We start from the raw sequence: 26,096 nt of genomic DNA on the forward strand, positions 1-26,096 counted from the left end.
ATCTTTCTCGAGGTGAAATTAAAGTGTGGAAAGCATTGTATTTATGTAACAGATCAGGTTTCATCTAAGACTTCTCTCTGCAGATCAATTTATATCCAACTCTGTTCCACTGCTCCACCAGCAATAAATACAGAAAATATTTGTATATTTATAAGAAGTATTGAAAACCTCATTATTTGTTGGAAAAGAGAGGCAGAGGGTAAAGGGGAAAGTGTCATAATTTACAGTCATGTGTTTTCAAATAAAGGCTAATGTATGCATACCAGCACTCACTTTTACACACCAGTGCCAAAATACTGATTAACTGCAAAGTGATCCTTGCAGTGACACTACACACAGAGCAGAGCCCTTAAAATCAGGGGCTAAAATTTTATACTTTGGGCCACCAGTATTGTAAGTTGGAACTAACTTCATAACTCTCCCTTTGCCCCTACCCAGGAGGGCTTTGCTGAGTTCCCAGTTCAGGATTCAAACTCCTGCTTGACTCTAAACAGGCATCTTCATGCATCAAGTTCTAAATGCATATGTAAACTTTGCCATCTGAAGGCTTTTGTGTGACAATATCTGGGAATATATTTATAGGATTTTAATTCAAAGGGTTGAGTTATGTATATGAACTAACATCCCGCATCTGATCACTGAGCTAGCTGCAGTGCTACAGTCCCATCTCAAAACCCACAGACATCATATATACCAGCCCCATCAACAATTCATGCACATTTTAAAAGCATCACAGTGTTTCTCCCCATTTTTTTCAAGTATAAAGAGCCCTTACAACACAGAAACAAACACATAGAAAGACATTGCTTTGCATGATTTCAGTAAAAACATGCTTTTCTTATTAAACTCCAGTGCAATCCTTTGATTATGAGCATCTTCTTTCCCAGGAAATCTATGACTAAGCATGTATAATTACACATCTCAGGGGTCTGCCCTTGTGGTGGCTGTGGCCACCCCCAGAACTTCCCACTGCATATGTGTGTGAATTGTCTCACAGTGGCGTGTATAATACATTCTCCTTTCCTTTGGCTTCCCTAGCCATCTGGGTGCTTGCCAAGTATGCTGGCTGGCCACCTTTACGGCAACAGAAATGGGACTTGGGTCCCAACAAGACTCTGGTGGAAGCTGGCAATATCTCCTTGACTGCCATGGAGTTCAGCTCACTTCCACCACTTCAGCAAGGGCTTCCTAGCTCCATTATCGGCTGGTCATGGACTTTGGTTGCTTTAGTCCTGTGGATTATTGAGAGCTTTTGATTCCACTTAACTTCAGCATAGACTAAGGGCACTCCGTTGTCACTAGATAAACCCATTACAAAATGCAGCCATGTGTATGTGCTGCTCTGTCTCATTGTTTCCTCCATAAGGCAGGTTCATGTACATGGAAATTTGGTGGAGTTTCAGTAGCAGAAGCAAACTCCCGGCAAATAATCAGCCAGCATTTCCCCAGAGCTGCAGCTTACCCAGCAAGGCTGCTACACAGTCCAAGTCTGGATCTGTGTTTCAGCCCAAGCATCACGCACTATGGCCAGCTCAAGCGGCTTGTGACTCCAGCATGCTCTGGCACCAGCTGGTCACCCCTACGTGGGATGAGGCCAAGCCTTACCAAGAAAGTTGAGCTCATGTTTCCAAGAAGCAAAGAGAAAGGGAAAGGTTTGAACAGAGCGTTGTCATTGCCGGTGTTTTCTTCCAGGCTAGCAGTAAACTTTGGTTGTTTATCGGATCCCAATCTTTCTTTGCATGTACACAGGAAAACAGATGCTTCCCACTCCTGGGCCCCATGCTCAAGCCAGACTCCCTCAGCAAAACCTGCAGGTAGGGTACACAAATGGGGCAGCAGAGATGCCGTTTCCTGCCTTCAGCTGCTCTGAGCCAGTGATACAACATTATCTATCCCGCACACTTCTTCGGTCTCCTTGCCAGGGTATCAGGCCAGCTTGCAGCATTCAGCTTGTTTTTTCCTGTGCAGTAGGAACAGCTACCACCTCCATTCACAAACAGGGAACAGAGGCCGGGGCTTGCAAGCATTTTGGCTCAAATAGGGGCATGGACGACAGAGCCGGGAAGTGAGCCACCTCTCCCAGAGCCTGAGCAGGTGCATGCCCTGACTACTAGGTTAACTTCATCTTCCAGCATTAAAGGTCTGGTGCGGTCCATCCATAGCCCTATCTTCAGTAAGCCTCAGGTGCAGTCCTCCATTTGATTCACTTATGCCAGCAGCAAATTAAATTTCAGGCTCTTACAATGAATTAGAGATGCGAGGAGGAAACAGAGCACAAACCCATGTGTCTGGACACATGCTTAACTACAGAACTTCAGGATGGCCACCTGTCACAGTCCTTTGCCTCTTCTTCTGAAACAGTGGGTGCTGGCCCCTGCCTGTGCCGGGACTGTGATTTACTGCAGCTGTGTGCCCTTATGTGGTCCAAAGAGGATCCTTCATGTTTCTGCCTGAAGAAGTTCCTCACAAGTGACACAGGTTGCTTGAGAACGTGATGCACTCACTGTTCCCCTCTCCTGTGATATTTCTTTACATAAGCAGCCGAATAGCAAAACATATCAGTGTTCATTAGTAATTTTGTTATTTATAGTGAGCTGCCACAGATGGAGACTGCAGCACCGTTCTATCTTTAGGGTGTAGCGCCTGCCTGTCCGTACAGACAATTGGTAATTAGCACAAGAACAATTTGTTTATCTATTCTCAAGCTTAAATAAATAGGAGAGCCATTTATCTGTCAAAATTCAACTCCGTCCCATTGCCAGATCTCCAGGTTAACTGTTTAATGAATAGAGCTCATCGCTTCAGGCATTTAGGTAAAGACAAAAGTGTCTTTTAAACGAATTCTCATTAATGAAAATGAAATATGCAATAAAAAAAATAACAGGTCATGTGCTGAAGAGATAATATTTGGATCACAAGAATCGGGAGCACAGGCCAAGATGAAGATCCCAGGGATGTCAAGCAGAGGCGTAGAAATGGACCACCAGTACATAGGTGAGGTGTGGTTTATATATCCCAGTTACTCCTGGCATGTGCACTTCCTACCAGTCCAACCACCCAGCTCTCAGCCAATCACTCCAAGTGAATCCTTGCATAAGCATGAAACTGGGGAGTAGAAGGCAGAAAGGATACTTGCAGTTCTTCAAGTAAAATCCCACATGTGCACTAAGATGCATGGCTCGGATGGCAGGACCCTGCCCAATGTAGACACAACCCAGGGAGAAGACATGACAAAATTTTTTCTATTTTTATTGCTGATTCCAACCCTTCTTTGTTTTCTTTTATTCCCTATACACACCCCTGAAGTTAGAGAAGAGAGGAAGAGGCTTTATGAATAGACGGACTTTGTGAGTTGCACTCAAGGGTTGGCCCCCGTCCCCTCTCTCCTTGCCGCGCTGCTGACAGGAGGGGAACGGGAGCTGCTTAAGGACTGCTCACACTCACTTTAAAGGCCAAAGCGGTCTGTGTGGGAAAAAAAAAAAAAAACAGCACTTGTATTTCTCACAATTCAGATGTTTTCTGCATCTGAAAGTTTTCACTTACTTAAGCTTGCAGGTGCAGCTTTTTCTACATGCATATAGGTGCACACACATCCATGCCATACAGGGTGGAAAAAGCAACAGGAAAAAAAAAAAGAAGGTTTTAGAGATTACTGCTATCAGGCAGCAAAAGTAGGTCAGATCTGAGAGTTCTGCCTGGCCTCCATTTCTGATCATATGGGTTCCAGTGAAGAGCTATTTGCTTATTGTCCTACCACCTGGACAATCTTTGTTTGACCTTTTTATCCTCCCATCAGCATCCAGGAAGAGGATAAAAGCTATTAAATAAAAGTAAACTATTTCAAATACAATGGCTGGAAAGAAATAACTAATGAGGAGCTCCTTCTTTTGTCTTTCAGCTCGCAACTCCGAATTTCCCTGTAGTGGTCAAGCTGGGACATGCTCATGCTGGAATGGGGAAGGTAAGTAAAAGAAAAAATATGTATATCTCAGGAAACAGATATATATTTGGCACAGCATTCCTGTGATCGTACACGAAATGTGGCCAGCCAGCGAAGGGGTTAAACCTCCCCACAGCCTATCTGAGTTGCACTGGCTGTTCCTGTGGGAGAAAAGGCCTTTTTCCGCTGTCACGCACAGGGAGACAGGCAGTGGTATTGGGTTGGAGGCTGTCTGGGATGTGGGAAGGGGGGTTGTGAAGACTGGCGGGAAAGCTGGCTGGGCTGAAGTCATTAGGCTTGTCTTTTATATATTTCTCTTCTCCTAAAAATGGTAATGTTGTTTATTCAAGCACCTGTAATGTGCAGCTACACCCCATAGTTCTCACAATAAGGAGCTGTGGCACTGGTCTTTTTGAGCACATTATGATGACCTTATTCAATAAAACTGGAGCCCTTCAGTTATTTTTTTCCTCCTTGCAAGGAAGAACAAGACCTTACAAAGCAAAGTGTCTGGTTGTCTGCCAAGGAATCCTGAAAAACAGTTCTCTCCCCAGAAGGACCTGTTTGTTTTTCCCAGGCTCTCTGGGATCTTTATTCCCTCAGTGACTTAGCAGGCCCTGTTTCTTGGGGTGACTGGGCTCCCCTTTCAGGTGAGGCATCGCCAGCACATTCCTGCTGCACTTTAGCCTCCTCTTTCTTGCATATACCTTTTTAAAAAGTATCCCCTATCTGTCTAATACTTGATTTGTTCAGAAGTAGGAAATTCTGTTGTATCATCTCTGAGTCCAAATGGGTGATATACGAACTTTGTAACTGATACCCCTGTCACAGTGCTTCCCTAGAGCAGAGAGACCTTCTCCCAGCCTCACACTTTGCTTGAAAATTATATATAGGTATGCCAAACTTAAACTTGGTATAGCTTGTTTGCTTACGCTCTGGAAACAGAGGCCCTTTCTGGCTTCTTGGATTGCACATGAAGGCTCTCAAAATCTTTCTTGTTTTGGTTGCAATGTTCCCCTGTCTGGATGGTACCTGCCGAAGAGGAAGTGGGCTTGGATTCCTGGTCCAGTGGTGGATTTGGCTTTCAGCATCAAAGAATAAACATTTAAATAAGCAGGAAATGTTTGTTAAAATATTGGTGCTGCATATGTTAAACAGGCAGAGGTGTCATTGAATTAGAGTACATGTGGACAGCCTAGAGCTGCTTGTAGAGCGAGCCACTGAACATATCCTTAGGAAGGATTTAATTAGCAAAATCCAACCAGGACAAACCAGGAGGAAGAAACCTCTCCCTGAGGAAAGGTTTCAAGTTCCTCAAGACCCTGTAATCCTGGATCTCTTGGACTGCTCTGCAATTTCACCTATAATGTAGGGAGGGCTTCATGTGTCTCTCTTATGCACAAAGGACCCTTGGTGGCTACAGAAATGAGGGTAGGATCAGAGAAAAGTACCTCAATCTTAACAGTCTTTCCAGACAAAACTCTCAGCAGAATATTTAGCTATTGCATTCTGCACCAGACACAAGATCTTCTTCCACCTCTCACTTTCCCTCTCATTTTTTTCTTTAATGATGTTAAATTTTGCTATTACAAGTTATAGTGGAAGAGAGTTTCCATTCAAACTCCAGGCACAGTTGTACACAGTGGTACAAGGGGTGTGAGTAGGAAGTCACTCCAGATGCAGATAGGCTGACAGCCACTATCTTAGAAGAAAGAATTGGTCTGAGGCCAAGTTTACTTTAGACCATTATGAAATTAGGAACTACTAGCAAAGTCTGGATGTGGATTTGGGCACAGAGTTTCAAGATTACTTTGTTCAGTAGATGGGGAAGGTACAGGAAGGAAGAGTTTTTGACCTTATGGTTTTAGTTTGGGCCCTTCTCCAGCCACAGGCAGCCTGAAGAAAAATTGAGACTGATTAAATTAGTCTTCTTGAAGTCCCATTGCATTTCATTGCATAGAGCAAAAAGAGAAGAGAGAAAGTTAAAATAAAATAAAGAACAAATAGGTTGGTTTAAAAGATAACTAACATGAATTTTTTTCATGTTGTTTTTAAGACAATAGGGTTCAAGCCCAAGTGAGACTGACAGAAAGAAATGATAAAAAACATCACGAGAAATACAGATAAGAAGAATTATGGGTATACTATAAAATTAACAGCTATAAGTAAAAAAAATCAAGCCTCCAATTAAGTGATTCAGAAGAGGAAAGTTTCCGGGAGACATGACGGTGGTTTTAACCATCATAATGTAAAAGTAATAACCAGTCACTATAAGGAGATTACAGAGAGCTAAAAGGATTTCTTTGCATTGGTCTTTGGAAGGTGATAGCAGGACATAGTAGGTCTTCACCTGTAAAATATAGTATGAAAAGAGGGAGGTTTGCTTTTGGTTTAGATGAGTGTAAGAAAGTAAATGTTAATGAAGCACCTGCATTGGGTCATGTTTTGTGTGAAAGTAGTGACTGAAGAAACAAAGGATAAAATAACCAATCTATTAGCCAAAGTACACATGTGAATATTAAAAATAGTACTTACTGCAACAAACGATGCCAAGATAGCAAGCCATGCATTTGTGCCTGTAATGGGTGCATCAAAGGATGTGAGCGTTCAGATAATAATCTCATTAACAGCAGAAATTGTCAAGGAAGTACTTACATTTTTCTTGTTATTAATGATAAAATCATATGTATTCAGAGACATCAAGACTTAGAAGAATGAGCAAAGATGGGAAGTCCAAACACTGCTATTCTTTATTTGTACGGAGGCAGTGGCCAGGAGCCAGAAAAACTCTGAACACAGAAAAGGCCTCTTCCCCAAAGAGATCCACCATTGACTTGCAGGGAGATTTGTGTCATTTCACAGTTGTTCTTCTTCAGTTTCTCTGTGTTACAGACCAGAGGGATGATAATGATTACCTGATACTTATTGCTAATTCATGTTCATAAGGCTCTTGGCACTCTAAGAAGTGCTGAGTGTTTATATTTTGCAATAACGGCTAGAAAGAGCATAATTATAATAGTCAGACTTTCATTTTCACATATCATTTGTTTTCACAACATTTTGACAAAATTCACTCACCACATTCTTTAATCAGAAGGTTGAACAGAGGATCCTCAAAGCTAAGATGAAAAATAACCATGTTAGGACTTGTAAGAAACAGTGTCTATTGACTGTCTTTAGCCTGGAAGAGGAATAGTTAGTATTCAAGGTTAGAACCAAAAGGAGTGGCAGTATACCATTAATGACAGAAATGCTCTTTCCAAGTGATGCATGCATGTAGGGTGCAATAATTTTGCAATAAAAGGCATCTTTTGAAATTTCCATTGAGAAATCCAGAAACAACAGCTACTCTATTGACTTGAACAGACGCACCAGGAATAGCCTTCACTCAGAGAGACAAAGGAGCCCCAGACAATCTTTTTGTCTAAAAACAGGACATATGCCGCTCAGCCCCTCCCATGACCACCATTATCCCCCTTCCAAAATTTGGAGTCACTTCATATTTTATTGGCACTGGAAGATCATAACAAGTGCTCTGTGAGTTGTTGGTCCAATACAGTATCAATACAAATACCATATCTGTAGAAATACTGCTTAGACAATTGTTTACAACTAAGTCAGCAGAGAAGGACCTCTCTCATGTTGTATTTAAGTTGCTTAGGCTCATGGGGCCAACAGTACTCAAGGACTCTTCCAGGGAAACCATGGATGGACATTGAGAGGAGATGTCCTTTCTTGTGCAGAACAGAACTATTGTTCTCCCAGCAGTTCCTAAGAGGTCAAGACATTTTTAAGCATTGTGCAGTTTGAGCCTACCCACCCTAGAAGTGACTGGGGGTCTCTGTTGAATAGGGTGAGCACTACAGTGAGAAAGGAACAACACTTCTTCCTGACTCCGGATCTCATAATGCCAGAGCTCATGGAAAAGAATAAAGCTCTGAGTGTGTTAATATCTGCCATTTGTGTGCTAACATGACCCCAAAGTGCCCTAGGAACAGACCCCAGCACTGCAAATTCACTCAAAGAGCCTCTTCACCTCTTCCCCATCAGATCATGAGAAGGAAACAACTGCCAGATCTGCAAAGAGAGGAAACACAGCATCTGTTCATGTGGCTTTATATATATTTATATGAATTTTATATCTATATATATATATTGCTACTCTTACTTTATTTTTAGACCTCTCTAATTAGGCCAGTTTAAGAGTCACCTCCTGTCCCCTCCTGCTCCATAATTATGCAAACACCTCCCCAGTACAAATCCCGGCTCAGATGAATTTATTACATTGTAGAAGAAAAACTTGTTGTTCATAATAATGTGGTCAGAGTTATTTTCTCTCTTACGGGATGGGAAAGACTTCTCTACTTTTTTTTTTTCCCTGGTATAAATATAGCACAAACTAAACAGAGCCACTCTGTAATGTAAAAATACTGCAAGCTTTTTATCAGGAAGGACAGCTCGTCACCTTGTCTCTCTCGGGACTGAAAATAGAATGTTCCAAAAGTGAGAGCTTTGAAAATCCAGTGGGTTAAAGAGGAAAGGAAGGGGAAAGGGCTGCCTTGGTTTGTCAAGGAACAAATATTTTCTTTTACAGAGGACAAATAATGACTTGACATGTAACATTCACAACAGAGCAGCCCAATCACTGCATTCCCACTGACTCATGAGTGAGAAGGTACCACCCGTCTTGAAAATAGCAAAAGCATCCCCATTTCTTGCACATCACTCTGGAAGCTTTTGCTGGACACAGAAAACAGTGACTGATCCAGGGCACTGGGGACCAAAGCTGTCAAGACCTGGGGCTGAGAGAAGCTCTTTGTTAGGAAGTTAGTAGGGATTATAAGGTTTAATGCATCAAAGGCAGCATAACTCTGGAGAACTTCAGTGTGAGGATAATAAGGAAATGCAGATTCTGTTCTGTCTTTGTTATTTTGAGGTGGGTCAAAGTTAGGCCTAAACTGAATGTGGGTTGGTTGGATTGGGTATTTTTTGAGAAGAGCAGTATAATTTGGGGGAGAGGGAAGAAGACACTCAGGAAACCCTCTGTGCAGAGCCATTCCTGAAGACTCGCTATCCCAAAATGGTAAAGTCACTACAGAAAGGCTAAGCACAGGTCAAGACAGATGAAAAAATCACAAGCTTTGTGTGGCCATGCCAGTTCCTCTGGAGGGAAACACTCAGACAGTGCATTTTCACAGCCTACCACGACTCATTTAAACACCACATTGCCAAGCCCGGCCCTGGCTCAGCCTTGGACACTTACCTTCTGGCTGAACCTGCCACTAACCCCAGTCTGGACACAGAAACTGCTTCTGCAAGCCATCTCCAAAGTTTTGTGGGATGATTACTATAATTATGCCACTTCGGCTGACTGACTGTTTTCTCATGTGGCCACATAACTAATGAAAGCAAAAGGAGACTATGAGGCAATACCTTGCAGTGCTTAGGCTAAAGATGAGAGAGGAGTGCCGTAGTCCTGGGACCCTTGTGTCCAGGAACATCTGGGATATACAAGAAGCAGTAGATTTGGGAACTGCGAGACAGAGGAAGGAGAAATTTCTACCCAGGTCCCTCACTGCAGGAACCTGTGCTTACACAGATCTCAGGGGTGGCTCAGACTGCCCAGGAAATATCCATAGTGTGTTTTTAACAATGCCAGGACCCGTCCTCCGAAATCCTGACTTGCAGGAAGGCCTGAAAAGAAGGTCCACAGCAGGGATGGGGCAGAACTGTTCCATCCTGATCTGTCCCTCAGACTGCTTTCCAGCCAAGAGCAGGAAGATCAGTGCCTCTTGGGCAGGCTGAGGACAGGAACGGGCACCAGCTGCAGGTCACATGGCATCAGCCTCTGAGATGCCACCACGGGGCAAAGGGATGGTCATATCTCTGTGACCATGTCCCTAGGGATCCAGCCAGACTCCTTTCTCCAGTGCAGCAACAAGGAGCATGCTAGGGTGCAGATGGTGCTCAGGTTAGAGAAGAGAGCCAGAAGGGAAGCAGGGGCTATCCCAGGGAGCTTTCTTACTCAGAAAAGGCATTTGTCAACACACTGGCCCAAAGTCTTCACAACAGGTCACTAAAACGCTACAGTAAACAGCAGCTGATGGCTCCAGAATGAATCTATTGCTGGTCAAACAGCCAGCACAGCTAAGCAAACAGGCCGCAAGGGCAGGGGCTGTGTTTGCACTCGCTGTTTGCACTCCTCTACGCAGCTAATGGGATATTGCATTTATCCTAAAAGGGCTGCAAAAAAAAAAAAAAGAAAGAGAGAAAAAAATGGCTTCCTGTTGATCTCTTTCCAAGTTCTTTTCTCAGTTTCATGCATTGGCCAAACCTGCCATTTTAGAAGACAGATTTATCCCTTATTAGGTAAATTGGTAACTGTTTGCTCTAAAATGATTTTTTAATAGTACCTTCTTAAATAATGCCCTCTGGCGTCACACTACATCCACCCTGGCTTTGGTTATCTCTAGGGTTTTTTGTCCTGTTAGAAGAATGGATATTTTATTGATGTGTAAAAGGGTTACAAGGCAGGAGGAAATTAATTATACAAAATGTAAAAGTAGAAAGCTAATAAAATGGTGGACTTGATAGATAAGGCAGGAAAATAAATCTAACTTGACTGTAATTCAAGTGCTTCCTGTTTATGAAGTAATAACCGTACCCTGGACTAAACCAGCCTTAACCCAGGACATGGCTGTTATTTTGTCAAATTTGGCTGGCTCTAACAATTAACAAATGATGGCTCAGATTTCAGCTTTGATGTGGTAATTATTTTGATGCCTGGTGGGAAATAAAGTCGCAATCTCCTAAAAGGGGACTTCTGTGAGGGGCTTTCTCTGAAAAGTCTGTGGGAAGAGCTCTGGCACAGGCCAGGGAAGATGGCAGAGCTGTTTCCTGAGTATCACTGTGGGAGTCATCTTCTTTGTTTTTCATTTCTTAATTTGTATCCTCAGTGAGCCCCTTCCTCTTTATCTACCCAGCCAAAAATTCTCAGACCCATTGGAGAAAACGCTTTAAATTACTTTCCCTCTCTCCCTATAGGGAGGGGGTGATGGAGAGGAGGAAGAAATGGACCCTATCTTTCCACAGCATGCTGTATCTTGAGGAAGAATCCCATTTAATGAGATGAATGTACAGCTCCTCTCTAGTTATAACAATACTATCTAATTCCAATCTAGAGAGGGAAGCAGCATCCCTTTGTCTCCCTCTGGGAGAAATGTTCCTGGGCTAGGGATGCAAACAGTTCAGCTAGGGCCCAAAGACATCTGTTGCACAAGCGCAGCACTTTGTTTCAGATCCCACAAATGTTCTTGTTCCAAGTAGGTCATTATATAATGGCTTTTGTCTTTTTGCATTGCCAAAAGGGTCCGGGAGAATATGTTGTAACACCATGCGTCGCCTGCCCATGCAGTCCCTTCTGAGATCATCTTATCTGGGTGGGACTCTCTTGCTTGATGGCATTCAGCCCAGCACAGCTCTTATCTGTGCAACAAAAATACCTGGCCCTGACACAGCCTGCATTGTCCCTCCTAGTATTTTGCAAGCTGTGCCCAGGCTGGGGGCTCCCCTCACGTGAGGTGCTCCCCTCTTCCACTCCCCCCACTGCCTCCAGAGCATTCCTACTACCTCATCCTGCCCTGCTGTGCCAGGAGCAGCAACCACCACATGCAGCCCCATTCAGGCACAGAGGGGAACAACGCAGCCCAGAGAAAGGCTGCTCCTCCTGGATGACATGCAATGGTTGCCTTTACATTTCCCCTTTGTGTTTGTTATTTCCTTTTTTTTTTTCCCTACCGTCCCACTCCATAGATGACTGTTGTCTTCCTCTGCTCCTTTTCTCAGGAGTCCCTGAATAGCAAGAGCACAGCCCTCACCGCAGCAAAAGGGAGAAAGAACAGGAGTATTTGGCGTTCAGCAAAAGGAGAAGCAAAGACTTAGGTCTTGTTTCTTCTTATTCAGGCATATAGAAATGCCTGGTCACAGGTCAAACTAGTTACACTTTTCACCTTCCCTACAACCTGTCCAGTTCTCAAGAGCTTTTCTGCACCAGGATGTGGCTGCATCTTTGGCTTATGTTACAGCTGGCACTTACACAAAACCATCTAGAGTAAAACAGGTTAGCAACAAGCCTGTCCGCTGTTCTCTAGTGAAGATGGCTCCTGCCCTCTCATGGTTGAAAGCAGATACGTAAAACCACTTGTTTGTTCTTTGCGAAGAAACATCAAATACCATTGCATGTGTTTCCTTCAGCTGGCTCCACACAGTCTGGCATTACCCTCCTTTAACACACACACTGACGCAACTGGGAAACTCTTCTGGGGCAGAGACCAACCGGTTGTCATGAGAGAGTAGACACTTAGCAGAACAGGGTTGTGATACCCAGCTGTGGTCTTGAAGTGTTTCCAAACTACAAAGTGTAGATAATACATAAAGAAAGCCACTCACTTGCTCACCCTTTTCACACAGTGTTGGTCTTTTTTCCACCAATTAACCCACTCTTCCTGGATCCAAGCAAGACTTGCATGGGTTTCTCTGGTGCCTCAAACAAGTTTTTGCCAATAGACTCAAGGCCAAGGTTGATAGCATGAATGAGGTGAAGTTGTCCACTGTGTTCTTGTTACCTGCTTGTTCAGTTTTCCTTTACCAAATCAATGAGCTTTTGTAGAGATTTGATAATATCATTAGAGCTTCTACTGTTTTGGTCCTTCTTTCTGAATAGAAATCCGTGAAAAGCCAACTTCTCAGAAAAACTCCAGCTCATAGGCCACTGCACTCTCATTTCCAAGTGTGACTCAAGTCTACACCCAACCAGCTGTCCCACACACATGCCAATGGCATCGCACTCACACAAATCTCCCTGAGAATCACAGGCTGCCCCAAAGACATCCTTTTCCTTCAGAGCTTGTTTCCAGTGAGGAGACCTGCACCACTCCTCAAAGCAAGTTTGGAGGGGGCTAACGTGAAATGTCAGGGAACTGAAGCCGAGAGGTGGCAGACAACCAGCTTTCTTGTTGGTTTCCTGGCATTTGGTTTCTATTTCTTCACCATCCAAAATACTCTATTTTCATCCATTTCAACATGGGAAATAGTAGTTCCAATGTTTAAATGAAGTAATGGCCCTTAAGAGATGAAATATTCTTCTGAAACATCATAAAAGCAATAAGCATTAGCAAGAGCCATCTGGGCAAAGGTCTAGCTGCCTCCCTGGTGCCAGGTTTACTAGGGCTTGTGCATAAGGAAAGAGAAAGGGGTTGATTTGCTCTGGGTTGGTTTGGTCTGGGGAACTTCCCTCTAAATCACACAATTCCTTCTCTGTCCTCAGCTCTATCTGTGTGGGTTTTAGCAAACATTGCGCTATTCAGGCACAGAGACGACTTCTGCTCACAAACTATTCCTATTCTTTTTGCTCTTCTCACTTTTTCACTGGATTTCGGCAATCAAGGTCAAAGTTGAGAACCAGCACGACTTCCGGGACATGGCCAGCATAGTAGCCATGGCAAAAACCTATGCCACCGCCGAGCCGTTCATTGACTCCAAGTATGACATCCGAATCCAGAAAATCGGCAGCAACTACAAAGCTTACATGTGAGTGCGTGGCTATGTCAGAGTGAGACGGGGGGGGAGACAGTGCTGTGGATGTGATTCAGTCGGTGTCTGCTCTGGGCAGGAGTAGGAAGCTGACTTAATTTCTTTGAAGAATAGCCCTGCTGTTCTCCTCCCACCTCTGAACCCAGATCCTTCATCCACTGATCATCTTCTCCATTACTCCCCATCAGCTCATTGTTTCTGGAAGGTAAATCTCTCTCTCTCTACCTGTTTCTGAGAATCAGTCAGTTCCCACTATACCAACTGTGGTCTGCCATCACCTATCACCTCTCCCTCCTGTTGTCAAAGGGCTCATCTTTCCCAGCAAAATTCTCCAGCTCCCAGTGCCCTCTAGTGGGAACTGAACCCACCCACTTCCCGCCTGGGGGAAACGATAAAAAAGATTGAGCCAACTGCAATTCATGGAGTCCTACAGTGTCCAACCCATAGCAACACTCCATCCTCTCCCCAGCTGGAGATCACAGCACCACAATCACATGAGGACATGAGGAGAACACAGCACCAGGTACAAACGGCCTTAGCCTGGTCAGCATGCAGGACTTCTGTGGGCATTTTGCATGTATGCTCCTTGAAAAGTACAAAGGAAAGGAGAAGGAGAGACATTTCTGTAGGTGCCCCAGAGCTTCTCCCTGCCCCGTGGGGTAGGGAGGGAGGTGGCATGAAGGCAACCCTCAACACTAGTATGTTTAAAAATATTAAAAATTGTTCAGCCAAACTACAGCAGTCATCAAGCTCAATTAAATATGTAACCACATGAGTCAGTAAGACACCTGTTTCTTCTTACTGCAAACCAGTAGGTGAGGAAAGCCAAATAGCACAGCTTCTCCAGAAACTCCTTATCCAGCTACAAAATTCTGGACAAGTAGACAGCTCCAGCCGTACATTCTTCAGGTCACCGGATAAATTTTATATGTTACCTAACACCCACAACACTGTGAGTTTTGGGTCCATGTTTGCAAACACCCAGGCCATAGTTCAGGTGAAACATACTGAAATAAGATAATCAAATGTACACAATCACATTTTTTTCAGCTTTAGCTGCCTAAAATTCCCAGGTGGATTCCTAGCGCAGAGGTATTTAAGTAAACTAGATAATGACTTCATGGGAAGGACCTGTGGAATCCTTGGCTACTTCATGTGAACTCAGTGAGAAAAAAAATTGTTTTAAATCTGATCAGGTCAACAATAGCACAGTTGCCTAATATTACACTAACATCTCAGGGAGGCTGGCTCAAATTGGCCAGAGGAAGGAAGGTTTAAAATATCAATTAACATTCCCTGTTCCTGCCAACCTACCCAGCCTTGGCTCCGGAGTCTGCTCCCAGTCTGCCTCTAAGTGAACCAAAGGCCCAGTTAGCCTGACCATATCCTCTCCCCATTTATTGTTTGCACTCACCATGCACTCATCCAGACAGGGATCAGAAATAATACCAGATGATTGAGGAAAGAAAGCAGTCACAGTAAGAGCTAATCCCGCTTGGGAATATAGCTGCGCAAACAATTGTTTGCTAAATGAAAAATGTTTTCACACAAAACCAGCCATGAACGGGAAACACCTTAATGAGAAACAAAACTTATTAGCAAAGAAAGCAAACAGCAAAATTCACCGAGCAACTTGCTAACCCAAAAGGTTGACTTCTATTGAGAGATCCATTTATGGACATGAGCCTGGGAGGACAGTATCCTCAGTCCCATTGGAGGCTGTTCCTTCCATCCCAGCATCAGACAGAACAGAAGGTTATTTCTATGGTACAAATAAGTCCCTATTATGTCCAAGGACAGAGGTAAAAGTACCCAGAATATCGGAGCTCTCACTGGTGTTTCAAACAGAAGACTCAAAATCATTAGTGATGCTAGCAAATCTCAGCCTCAAAGGCAACTACAGCATCTGCAGTAGCGTCGTACTAAGCGAATTGCTTTGATCTGGCAGCCATGGAATCTACTCAGTATTTTTATACCTTTACCCACACATGTAGACTTTAAAAGCCCCCTTCTTTCTGAGAGAAGACTATGTACTGAAATTCTCCAGAATATGTTTACTTTGCACCAAGCATCTGCCAGAGGGAGGATGCTCCAGGGTGACTCATGCATTCCTCCCCGCCTCAGATGTTCAGTGCACTTCCTTCCAGCCCATGACCCGAGGACTGAGTTCAGTTTCTCATTGACTTCAGCGCAGTGACTCCAGATTTACACTACTAACACCTACTTAGCCCACTACTGGCCTTGGGCCAGTCTCAAAGCAGCAGATAAGCAGCATGTGATACATGCCTAAAATTCCACCAAATGTATTTGACTGTCATTGTAATTCTGGTGAAGAGAAAACATGAATACTGCTCATGTGGCAGGGGAAATTGGGGCAGAAATTATGCTTCCACACTCGGGGACAAACTGAGGGATCATTTCCAGTTAAGACTCTTTGAAGCAGCTGCTGACTTCAGGAGTGGAGTATTCCTTGCCACCAGCTTTTAGTAAGAGGGTAATACCCTTTCCTTTCTAGTTTAATGAGTGTGACTTCTGATTTTGTCACCTCAAATGTGGTTCAGTGTGCTCTGCAGGGGATACAATATCAACTGTGTCTAAACTAGAGCTACTTTTAGGCTGAAATGGCCCAGCTTGTAGATGGTGAGTAGAGGACACCAACAGCCCATGATCTGCTAGTCTATCCACTTGTCCTAAGCAATGCTGAAGGCATCTTGGTCACAGATCTGCTTGATCAACTGATTCCTAAAAGCCTGGGGTCCTTTCCTTTAAGATACTGACTGTACACTGTTGTAGCCCTGTGACAGATTGACTGTGGCTGGACGGTGAGTGCCCATCAAAGTCACTCCATCACTCCCCCTCCTCAGCTGGACAAGGGACAGAAAATATAGTGAAAGGCTTGTGGGTCAAGGTAAGAACAGGGAGATCACTCAGCAATTATTGTCATGGGCAAAACAGACTCCACTTGGAGAAAATTAATTTAATTTATTACCAATCAAATCAGAGTAGGTTAATGAGAAATAAAATGAAATCTTAAAACACTTTCCCCCCACCCCTCCCTTCTTCCCAGGCTCAACTTCACTCCTGAGTTTCCTCTACCTCCTCCCTCCAAGTGGCAGAGGGGGACAGGAAATGGGGGTTGCTGTCAGTTCATCACAAATTGTCTCTGCCGCTCCTGGAGGGGGAGAACTCCTCACACTTTTCCCTTGGTCCAGCATGGGGTGTCTCCCATGGGAGACAGTCCTCCCTGAACTTCTTCTGTGTGAGTCCGTCCTGTGGGCTGCAGTTCTTCACAAACTGCTCCAGCGTGGGTCCCTTCCATGGGGTGCAGTCCTTCAGGAACAGACTGCTCCAGCATGGGTCCCTCACAGGGTCACAAGTCCTACCAGTAAAAACCTGCCCCAGCATGGGCTCCTTTCTCCATCAGGTCCACTGGTCCTGCCAGGATCCTGCTTCAGTGTGGGCTTCCCACAGGGCCACAGCCTCCTTCAGGGGCATCCACATGCTCTGGTGTGAGGTCCTCCATGGGCTGCAGGTGGATCTCTGCTCCTCTGTGGATCTCCATGGGTAGCAGGGGGACAACCTGCCTCACCATGGTCTTCACCATGGGCTGCAGGGGAATCTCTATTCCAGTGTCTGGAGCACCTCCTTCCCTTCCTTCTTCACTCACTTAGGTGTCTGTAGAGTTGTTCTTCTCACATATTCTCACTCCTCTCTTCAGCTGTTGTTTTGGGGTTTTTTTCCCTTCTTAAATATGTTATCCCAGAGGCACTACCACCATCACTGATGAGCTCAGCTTTGGCCAGCGGTGGGTCCGTCTTGGAGTTGGCTGGCATTGGCCATGTCAGGCATGGGGAAAGCTTCCAGCAGCTTCTCACAGAAGCCACCCCTGTAGTCCCTCCCGACTACCAAAATCTTGCTGCACAAACCCAAAACACCAACAGCCCATGATCTGCTAGTCTATCCACATATCCTAAGCAATGCTGAATGTATCTTGGTCACAAATGTGCTAGATCAACTGATCCCTAAAAGCCTAGGGTCATCCTTTCCTTTAAGATATTGGCTGTACAGTTTTGTGGCCCCCTGATGTTTAGGATGATTGGAAGCACTTTGACTCTCAGTCCCTGAGAGAAATAGACTTTGAGGCAGGGCATGCTCAGGGAAAGATTTTTGTCTTCAGTCTCCTTTTCCACTTCAGGTTGAATACAAAAAGGGAAAGAAGAAAGAAGAAGAATTTGGTGGCACACTTGACACCTGAACTGCTCAGACATGTTTGGAAGGCAGTGATCTTGACAGATGCTGTGGTGTAGGAATTTGGTGACTGGTTCGGAGGACTTCAGATGAAGCTTTTCTATTTAAAACCAGGAAAGTTCCATAACAGGAAAGTTAGGGATACAGCTGAGGGAAATATTTTATATCTTATGCCCAATATTGGCTGGAGATGGGTAGGTGTAAACAAGTCAAACCAGTCAGCCCAATGGCTAGAGCAGAGTTCTTATTTTGGGAGCTTTCCCATGTCAAATTTGCTTGTAAAACTGTATAGTTGTGGTTTGGTCTCCTTAGGGATGACACAGTTGCTTACATTTGGTATGCCAGGTACATTTTCTAAACACTGATATCCAATCATCTTGTCACTAATTGGACTCCAGGAGTTCTCATCAGTACTGATGGGATTCTGGATGCCATCTGTGACTGCAGAGCAATTTTCTGAACGTAAATGTTAATAAAGAGTGGTTCTTCTCATTGCAGAACTGAAAAACATTCTCCTAAGAATCTCATGCCAAAAGAAAAAGAGAGGCTAAGGGTTGAACGCTGACCTTATAGACCACCTAAGGGCTCATAAGGGTCAAAGCTTGAGGAGGAATTCATTCTTTCGCTTAGAAAGTAGGGCAGGAAGATGGATGTTGGGTGAAGGGAACAAGAGATAAGAGTCAACTATATGAAGACACCATTATTCAACACAGTAATCATGTTCCTTTGCCCCCCTCCTCCTGCTCCTTTAAATATGGTTACAAAGAATATTTAAATTTCACAGAAACTATGCATACCACTTTAGAAGAGAAATGGAGAAAGGATTCCAGGCTGTCCCTCACTGTAAAGGGACAGTAAAAGGGAGTAAAGGGGAAACCTTAATAGTCAACTATAATCATATAGGTTTATAGTCAAGCAGGACATCAGTATTACCACTCCTTCACGTAGTTTTTGTTTGCAAGTTCAGAGTCTTTTTTCCATACGGTGTTGAAAAGGTAAGACAACTGGCAGCGAGGGTTCCCACTACTTCATGTTGAAGTGTTGGATCACACCTCATACTTCCCTCATAAATCTCTACCTAAATCTTCTTCAGCATGGAGATGTTCCCTGGATGTATCCTGTCAGCTTGTTGACTTGTCCTAGCTTTTACATTATGCCAGGGTTATCTGCACAGTGTTGTCACAGCAGGCTATCTAAGGTCTGCCTTGTGCCTAAGGTCAAGAAAAGGAACATTTTCACCCCTTCATGGATGATGGTGAAACCCAGAATTTGCCAGCAACAGTACCTTTTATGGAAATTAACCATCAGTTGCAGCTAAGGAGACTCCAACAATTTTGCAATTATATATTCTCCAAATCCAGACACAAGAGCTGTGGACAAGTCAATGAAAAGTCAGTGAAAAGAGGGTATAATAATCTATTCTATGACACCAGTACAACTGAAATCAAAGCTAGAGAGACTCAGAATGTCAGAGCTGATATTTGTGAAGCTGCTCAGGCAGATGTTTGCCCGGAGAGTTGCTCTTCCATGGCAGAACACAAGGGTGATTATCCCAGAGATCTTCCACAGACATTTCAGCTCTCCTAGGCCTGATTTATAAAGAAAGAAAGTACTCACAGAGCTTGATGTGTGCTCAAGATTCCTTGGAGGTTTCCCTGTCTAACTCCTCATTCAGTTTTTCATCAGTTTGAACAACATATCCTGTATGGAGTGTTGTTGAGGCAGGATTTAGAAAGGCTTCTGTGAGGAAGAACCTCACCTCATCTCCTCCTGTACAAGCACTGAGTCAAGAATGAGGACTACAGTATGAGGGAGGATGGGGCAGGAGCATATTTTCATGTTCGGGTTATGTTTTTGGTTTGTTTTCCTAGGAGGACATCCATCTCTGGAAACTGGAAGGCAAACACAGGTTCTGCGATGCTAGAACAGATTGCAATGACAGAGAGGTAAGGAAATGGGTTTCAAGACAGTATTAGCTATTCTTGGGTTAGAAGGGAGGAACTGTATTTCATACCTTGGTTAATTGAGAGAACTGGTAAGTGAGGTCTCCCGGGAGGCTAGATAAAGGAATTTAAAAGACCAAGTGTTTCCTTAAAAAAATATTAAGGGCACAAAGGCAAACTGTCCTATTTTGGAGAAGAGACTGGAAGTACAGCTAGAGATCAACATTGATAAATCATTAGATCTTTAGTGAATGTAGCCACAGGAAACAAGACGAGCATGCTAAGGCCAAACACACAAGCACAAACATGTAGGGATAAAATCAGAAAGGTCACAGCACAAAACAAGAAGTAACAAGAAGTTATTCTAAGTACATTACTAACGAGAGGCAGACACAGAAAAGTGTTTTTGTTCTGCTCAACAGAGGGAAAAATCTGTCAGCTGAAGTGCTGAAAGTGCTTTTTTACATTAGTCTCCCAAAAGTGGACAGTATTTTAGCTAAGGTCTTCTCACTGACGAACAGAGCAGAAGGAATTGCCTCATGCATCTTACAGACTAAAATTTGCAGACGGTACTTCCATGTATTCAAATCACTGTGATATTTGCTAATATTGCCACTGGATGACATTGTTGACTCACGGTAACTTACGCTTTGCTGTCACTTCCAAACTCTATTCTGCAGAACTGCTGTCGAGTCACTTGTTCTCCACCCTATTTCTTTAAGTGGATTATTCGTAGATTTATAGAATCCATAGATTATATATAGGCACTCATCCCCAGTGAATCTAAGACTTGTTTTCAGATTATACCTCAAATTTGTCAAGACCATGTTTAATTCTGACTCTGTCCAGGTTTGGGCACCACATTTGAAGAAAGACAGCAATGAGCCCAAAGGACAATATAGGGAATGCTCAGAGGATAAAACATAATGAAAAAAGAATGAAAAAGAATGTAACAATTGCTGATGTACTTTTCCTCCTTTTTCAGTTAGCAGACCACTGATATTTTTCCAGCAGAGATTTAGACTCACGCATAAAGAATCTATGCCTGCAGTGCAGAGGTTCACTTTCCTTCACTAGCTCTCACAGAGCTGGAAGAAGTTGTCCACAAGCTGAACACCATTTCATCCTGAAGATTAAAAAACTTAAAGCGCACAAGCACTTCAAATATGTAAAAGGCTGCTTATAGGGGATTACTCACTCTTTATATTACTAGTGAACACTGTAAGAAATAATGGGCTTAAATTATAGCAGAAAAGGTTCATTTGAAAATTTCCTATATTTCCTGACAGTAAAGATAGCATAGCACAGAAGTGGATTGCCTGGAGGACATGGGGAATCTCCATACTCTTTCAGACCAGATTAAAGAAATGTCTCTTCTTTGGGGTACAAGAGTTGTGCAGGTGATCATCTAAGGTCCCTTCTGCATCTTTAGTTCTGTGCAATGGGGAAGCCAACCCAAGCCTCAAATCAGACGCTGAAGGTGACTCTGCAAGACCCTAATAGGACTGTGGGAACTGGACATTATTATGCGTCCTGGTTGCTTATAACACAGCTGAAGCTAGAGAGACAAAAGGTAGACATTCCCTCATTGCAGTGTTGTAGGACTGAAATCCAGATTCCTGCCAGCCTGCCATGCTGCATTTTGAAGGTTCATTTTGTAAATATAGTACCACAATTCATCACCCTAGCCTTATCCAGCTACAAAGGCAACAAATCCCATTGAAATCTGTGACTCATCAGTGCATGCAACTAGGTGGGAGTGTGCTGAAATGCTCTGATGAATAGGAACAACCTGAAGTACCTACTGTACTGAACAGCAGCCCAAAGGATTGACATGTTCAGGTAATACTAGGCAAAATGGCAGTAAATCCTCTGCAAATGCTACCCCTGATGCATATGCATAAATGGGCTCTTCTGTCCCATAGCACTGCTATTGCACCCCAGCAGCCCTGACACCTCCCAGTGCTCACTTAGGGCCAGCAACATTGAAGACACATAGCTATTGGGGTGTCTGGCCTGGGAAAAAATTCCCTGAGCCTGGCTGCTGAACACAAGCACCTAGAGACATCCCTCAGGAAGAGAGGTGGTTCCCACGATGATGCCCCTGGGTATATGGCTATAGCAGTGCATGAAGGGGGCTTGCCATGCCTCCTGCCTGGCTCATTGGGGTCCATAGTTCTCCTCTTCCTTATGCTACTGGCTCCTCCTGAGGCACCGTCCTCCTTGGGGGGGGCTGCAGTGAACATGCTTGGTCTCCTCATTGGGGATAAGAGAGCACCAGCAGTCATATAAGCCATATTCTTACTTCTTCCCACAGACATTGTGTTTGCACAAGCTGGTCATTATATTGTCAAGCGAGGGGTACCTCTGGCTGGCTTTAAGGACATAAACTTGTTCCTTGGCTGGAACAGCTCTTTTCCCAGTCCCTGTAGGGTCTGCAAAATGTCAGTGTTTTCATGAGACTGTGGCCTTCCCTCCCCTCTTGTCATAGTCATGCTTACAGATCTGCTGTTCTGAGATTCTTATTTTTATTGAAACGGTCAGGACTGTGGTGCAGCTGCACAGGAAATAAAACCAGGCCATCTCATTCCCTCCTCATTTCCACAGCAGTGGGATGCGGTCTCCTCATAATATGCCTCTCGTCATACTCTCTCCTCCTCTGACACCAGGATGGCTAAGGGGGCACCCGCCAGGTCTGGCCCCTGTTCATACCAGCTCACATTCCCATTCTAGGATGGCTGAAGAAAAGAGCTGCAGCCTGTAGCTCTCTCTCTGACAAAGCAATGCCTGGTCCATGTGATGGGACCACCTGGCTAGGAGCAACACCCAAGGGATAGAGGGGAAGCAGGAAACCACAAAAGGATGAAATTGAAAGAGTAAATAGTAAAAAGCAGGAGCCACTGGGTTACAGTTCGCGGGGCGGGTGGCTACTCCTTGCTAAATTCTGCACTCACTTTCCGATTCTATTCCAGCCCTAATGTGCCGGACTTCTTATCAGGAGAAAGCTGCCTGCATAATGGAAGGCTTTCAGGCAAAGCCAATACAAAACGCTAAGGGGCCAACACTACTGGGAGATTAAATGAGCTAAACATTTATAGCTTGGCTAAATGACAGCCAACTGGAGATCTGATGTAAATACCAAGGAGGGAAAGAAATATTTTAAGGTGGCTTTGAAGGCAGGATTGAAACAATCTGAAATGAAGGGAAACTTTAGGCAAGATTCTTTTTTTTTGTTCCATCTCCTGTGCAAGAGAGGGAGGCAATGACCCAGCAAAGCACATGAAGTATGCCTTGTGATAAGAAGGGCTCCGAAATTTCTTTGTGCTCCTATGGGCAGCGGGATGGGTGGCTGTATTTGGTGGACTGTCCAATGACAGCTAATCCTAGGCCATGCTTCTGTGGTTTCTGCAGGTACAGACTCTGGGCGGATGCTTGTGCAGAAATGTTTGGAGGTCTTGACATCTGCGCTGTCAAAGCTGTCCACAGCAAAGATGGAAAAGACTATATCATTGAGGTGAGAGCATGGGGAACCTGAATGCAAGTCTCCTTTAGGAAGTGTATCTGCAAACACGTTCCCTCGGAGTTCATATGCACTGATATGCTCACTTACCCTTGTGTGCATGGTCCAGCAGTCACTGCTCCTTGGTGCCCACTCGTATCCTAGAAGCTGTGGCCCGCTGATATGCAAGAAACTGATTTAGAGTCCCAGCTAAACTAGCAGTTATGCAACAAGGTGTCAGAGTTGAAGTGCTTTCATGTCTCAGTGTGGAATGTGAAAGGAAACGGAGAGCCACAGACTGCTTGGCCACGCCAGCGTTTCAGCTGATAAATCCCCACAGTGCAGAACCTTACCAGCATGGGACAGATATGAAGCTCCCTTCTTATCAAACACATAACAGCCTGCAAGTGTTTCCAGCAGCATCCAAAGATTCCTGTGTCTCAGTGCACCAGTGCGCCAGTACCATCCTTCCTAGGCACTTGCAAAGCCAACGCATCTCTCGTAGCTGCTTGTAGGGATCAACAGCATCATGAACAAACATGCTCATATTCTGCTCAACCTAAATACAGGTGCCAGATGATGCTAGCATATTAGTCATGTTAACCTCCCCCCATTACCCACACAAAGGTCCAGCAGGTGATTAACTCCATTAAAAATCTCAGTTTCTCTCTGAATTAACTTGTCTTCCTCCAATCACTTTAAATGGAATCTCAATAACAAAAATCCTAGTTGTATCTAATTCAAAATGAAAATAAATGGTGAGAGTGTAGCAAAAAGGTCCATAAGTAGCAGGTGTATTTTCTGAAATCTTTTGGCTGGAACCGCATTCACTACAGTAACAGACCAGCAAGACAAAATACCACAGAGTTACCACGGGCAGTGTGGACAACAAACTTTTGTGTTCAGAGCTGGACAGACTGTGGCTCTGAGAGCTAAAGTTCAACATGCTCCTTGCCAGGCCAGGAGGCAGACGTGGGAGTGGGGTAAATAGCACACTCAGGTCATCCTAACAGGGCAGAGAAGGAAAAGCTGGCCAGAAAATCAAAGTGGAAACTTAAGAGACACTCTGGGGGAGAGAAAATCTGGCAAGTAAGCAAGTGCCTCTGTCACTATGTGACTAAAGGAGACACAGCATCTGACCTGCTGTAAACTCCACCAACACAGGCCAGCTGAGGAAGAAGAGCACAATCAGCCTATGGCTTCATGCAGGGGTGCTGACACACTGGAAAGCTATGTGTGGGAGAGCAGTCCCACCCGCTGAGGGTTGGGATGCTGATGAGAACCACATGAGCCCTCCAGCGACTGCACATTCCTGCATTATGTATCTGCTCTCCGGGGAGCAGTGACCTGTCAAAGGCCATGTGATATAAGCATGCTGCCAGCAACAAAATGCTGGCAAGCCTCTGTCTTTCCTGCAGTGATGGGGCCACGGCTGATGGGTCTGCTCCTGTATGCAATTCATCAGTACCTAGAGGAGCATCCCCCAGAGCAGACTGTTTCCCTGCCAGGCACTTTTATATCTCTACGCACATGTAGCTGAGAAAGGAAGGACAAGAAAGCAGTCTTGCCAGAGACAACTGTAAGGACATTTGGACCATGTCCATACATGGTCAGACGTGAGATGTGGATTTTATAGCCCTGCATCTATTCTTGCATATAAGCCTACGTACATGCACACATGGCTAATTCTGTGCTTAAGGATTATATGCCTCTGGCTGGGTATACCTCTGGGTTTTCACATCTGCCCCTGTGTGAGACTGACTGGATGAAAAGCACATCCACACACTAACAGCCATCATCAGCTTGCACACAAAGAGAGAAATGCACACTAATACTCCTTCCTCTGAGACCAAGGTAAAAAGCAATGGATCTAATAGGACACAAATCAGAAGAAACACATCAGCTTCAGATGGGTCATGCCAAATTATCCCAGCAGAGAACCTGCTTGAGCAGGCCTGGTGTACCAACATCTACCAGGCATTCAGATGCCAGGCTGATGGACATTGTTGGGAAAGGAGTAGAGTAGTGTAATACAAAGAGTAGAACAAAGCCAAACAGGCACCTTTTCTACTTTATGCAGATTTGAAGGAAATACTGACAAGTAATTAATTGCCTCTAGCCTACTTCCTGAGGTACTTTTCTTGGTCTGAAACTGATTCTTTATTTTGCTTTTTTTTCTTTTGTTAGTGGGAGAAAAAAAAAAGTTATTTGACAGTGTGACAGTTGTATTTTTCTTGGTGAGAAGGAACAGTGTGCTGTGACATTTTACAAGAAAACACGCCTAAACGGGCTGAACAAATAAGGAATTTGCACAATGCAATTGCAGGCAGTAATTAATTTTCACAGTGCAAAGCAGTTCTCTAGAAAAGATTCACAGAGGTAGTGATGGGCAGTTCTATGAACTGAGATTTATCACAGTGGTTTGTTGCAAACAGAATCAGATTAAGACAGATGAGTTATCAGCACAGCACAAGAGTAATCTTGCACCCGCGGTATTTGCTGTTACTTGAACTTCACCTTCTTTTCTTTTCCCATGGCAAAGAGTAGAATTTGGTATGCTTCTGCCCTTCAAAGCACCAGCACACTTAAGCACCATTCTCATGGCTCATATTGAAAACTTTGAAAAAATCAGTAGATTTCTTCAAAATTTCATTCTATTAAAACAGTTGTGAATTTAACTGTGAATGCTGTTACATTTTTTACCCTGGCTCTAAAGAACTTTGGCACTCTAAGAGAATATTCAACATCAATAGTCAGCACTTGATCAGAAAGCCATATCCTCAAAAAGTGAAAGTTTGGTACCGCTATTAGCAGCCAGATTCTCAAAAGAGCTCAGCAGAGTTTATGGTTTAATAATCTCCCCTCCTCCTTTTTT

At 44.1% G+C, this 26,096-nt stretch overlaps 1 protein-coding gene across 2 annotated transcripts in view; it reads left to right on the plus strand.

The window, feature by feature from the left end:
* Positions 1-26,096, plus strand: part of SYN3 (synapsin III) — a 204,293-nt gene that overhangs the window by 166,387 nt on the left and 11,810 nt on the right. For both annotated transcript variants that reach the window (XM_086753814.1, XM_086753806.1), the window contains exons 7-10: positions 3,899-3,961; positions 13,386-13,528; positions 19,651-19,725; positions 23,134-23,236. In XM_086753814.1, the coding sequence (XP_086609940.1) occupies positions 3,899-3,961; positions 13,386-13,528; positions 19,651-19,725; positions 23,134-23,236 (384 nt within the window). The remainder of the gene's footprint in view (positions 1-3,898; positions 3,962-13,385; positions 13,529-19,650; positions 19,726-23,133; positions 23,237-26,096) is intronic.

The sequence above is a fragment of the Chlamydotis macqueenii genome, chromosome 1 (assembly GCF_036417535.1).
Source record: "Chlamydotis macqueenii isolate bChlMac1 chromosome 1, bChlMac1.mat, whole genome shotgun sequence".
NCBI lineage: Eukaryota > Metazoa > Chordata > Aves > Otidiformes > Otididae > Chlamydotis > Chlamydotis macqueenii.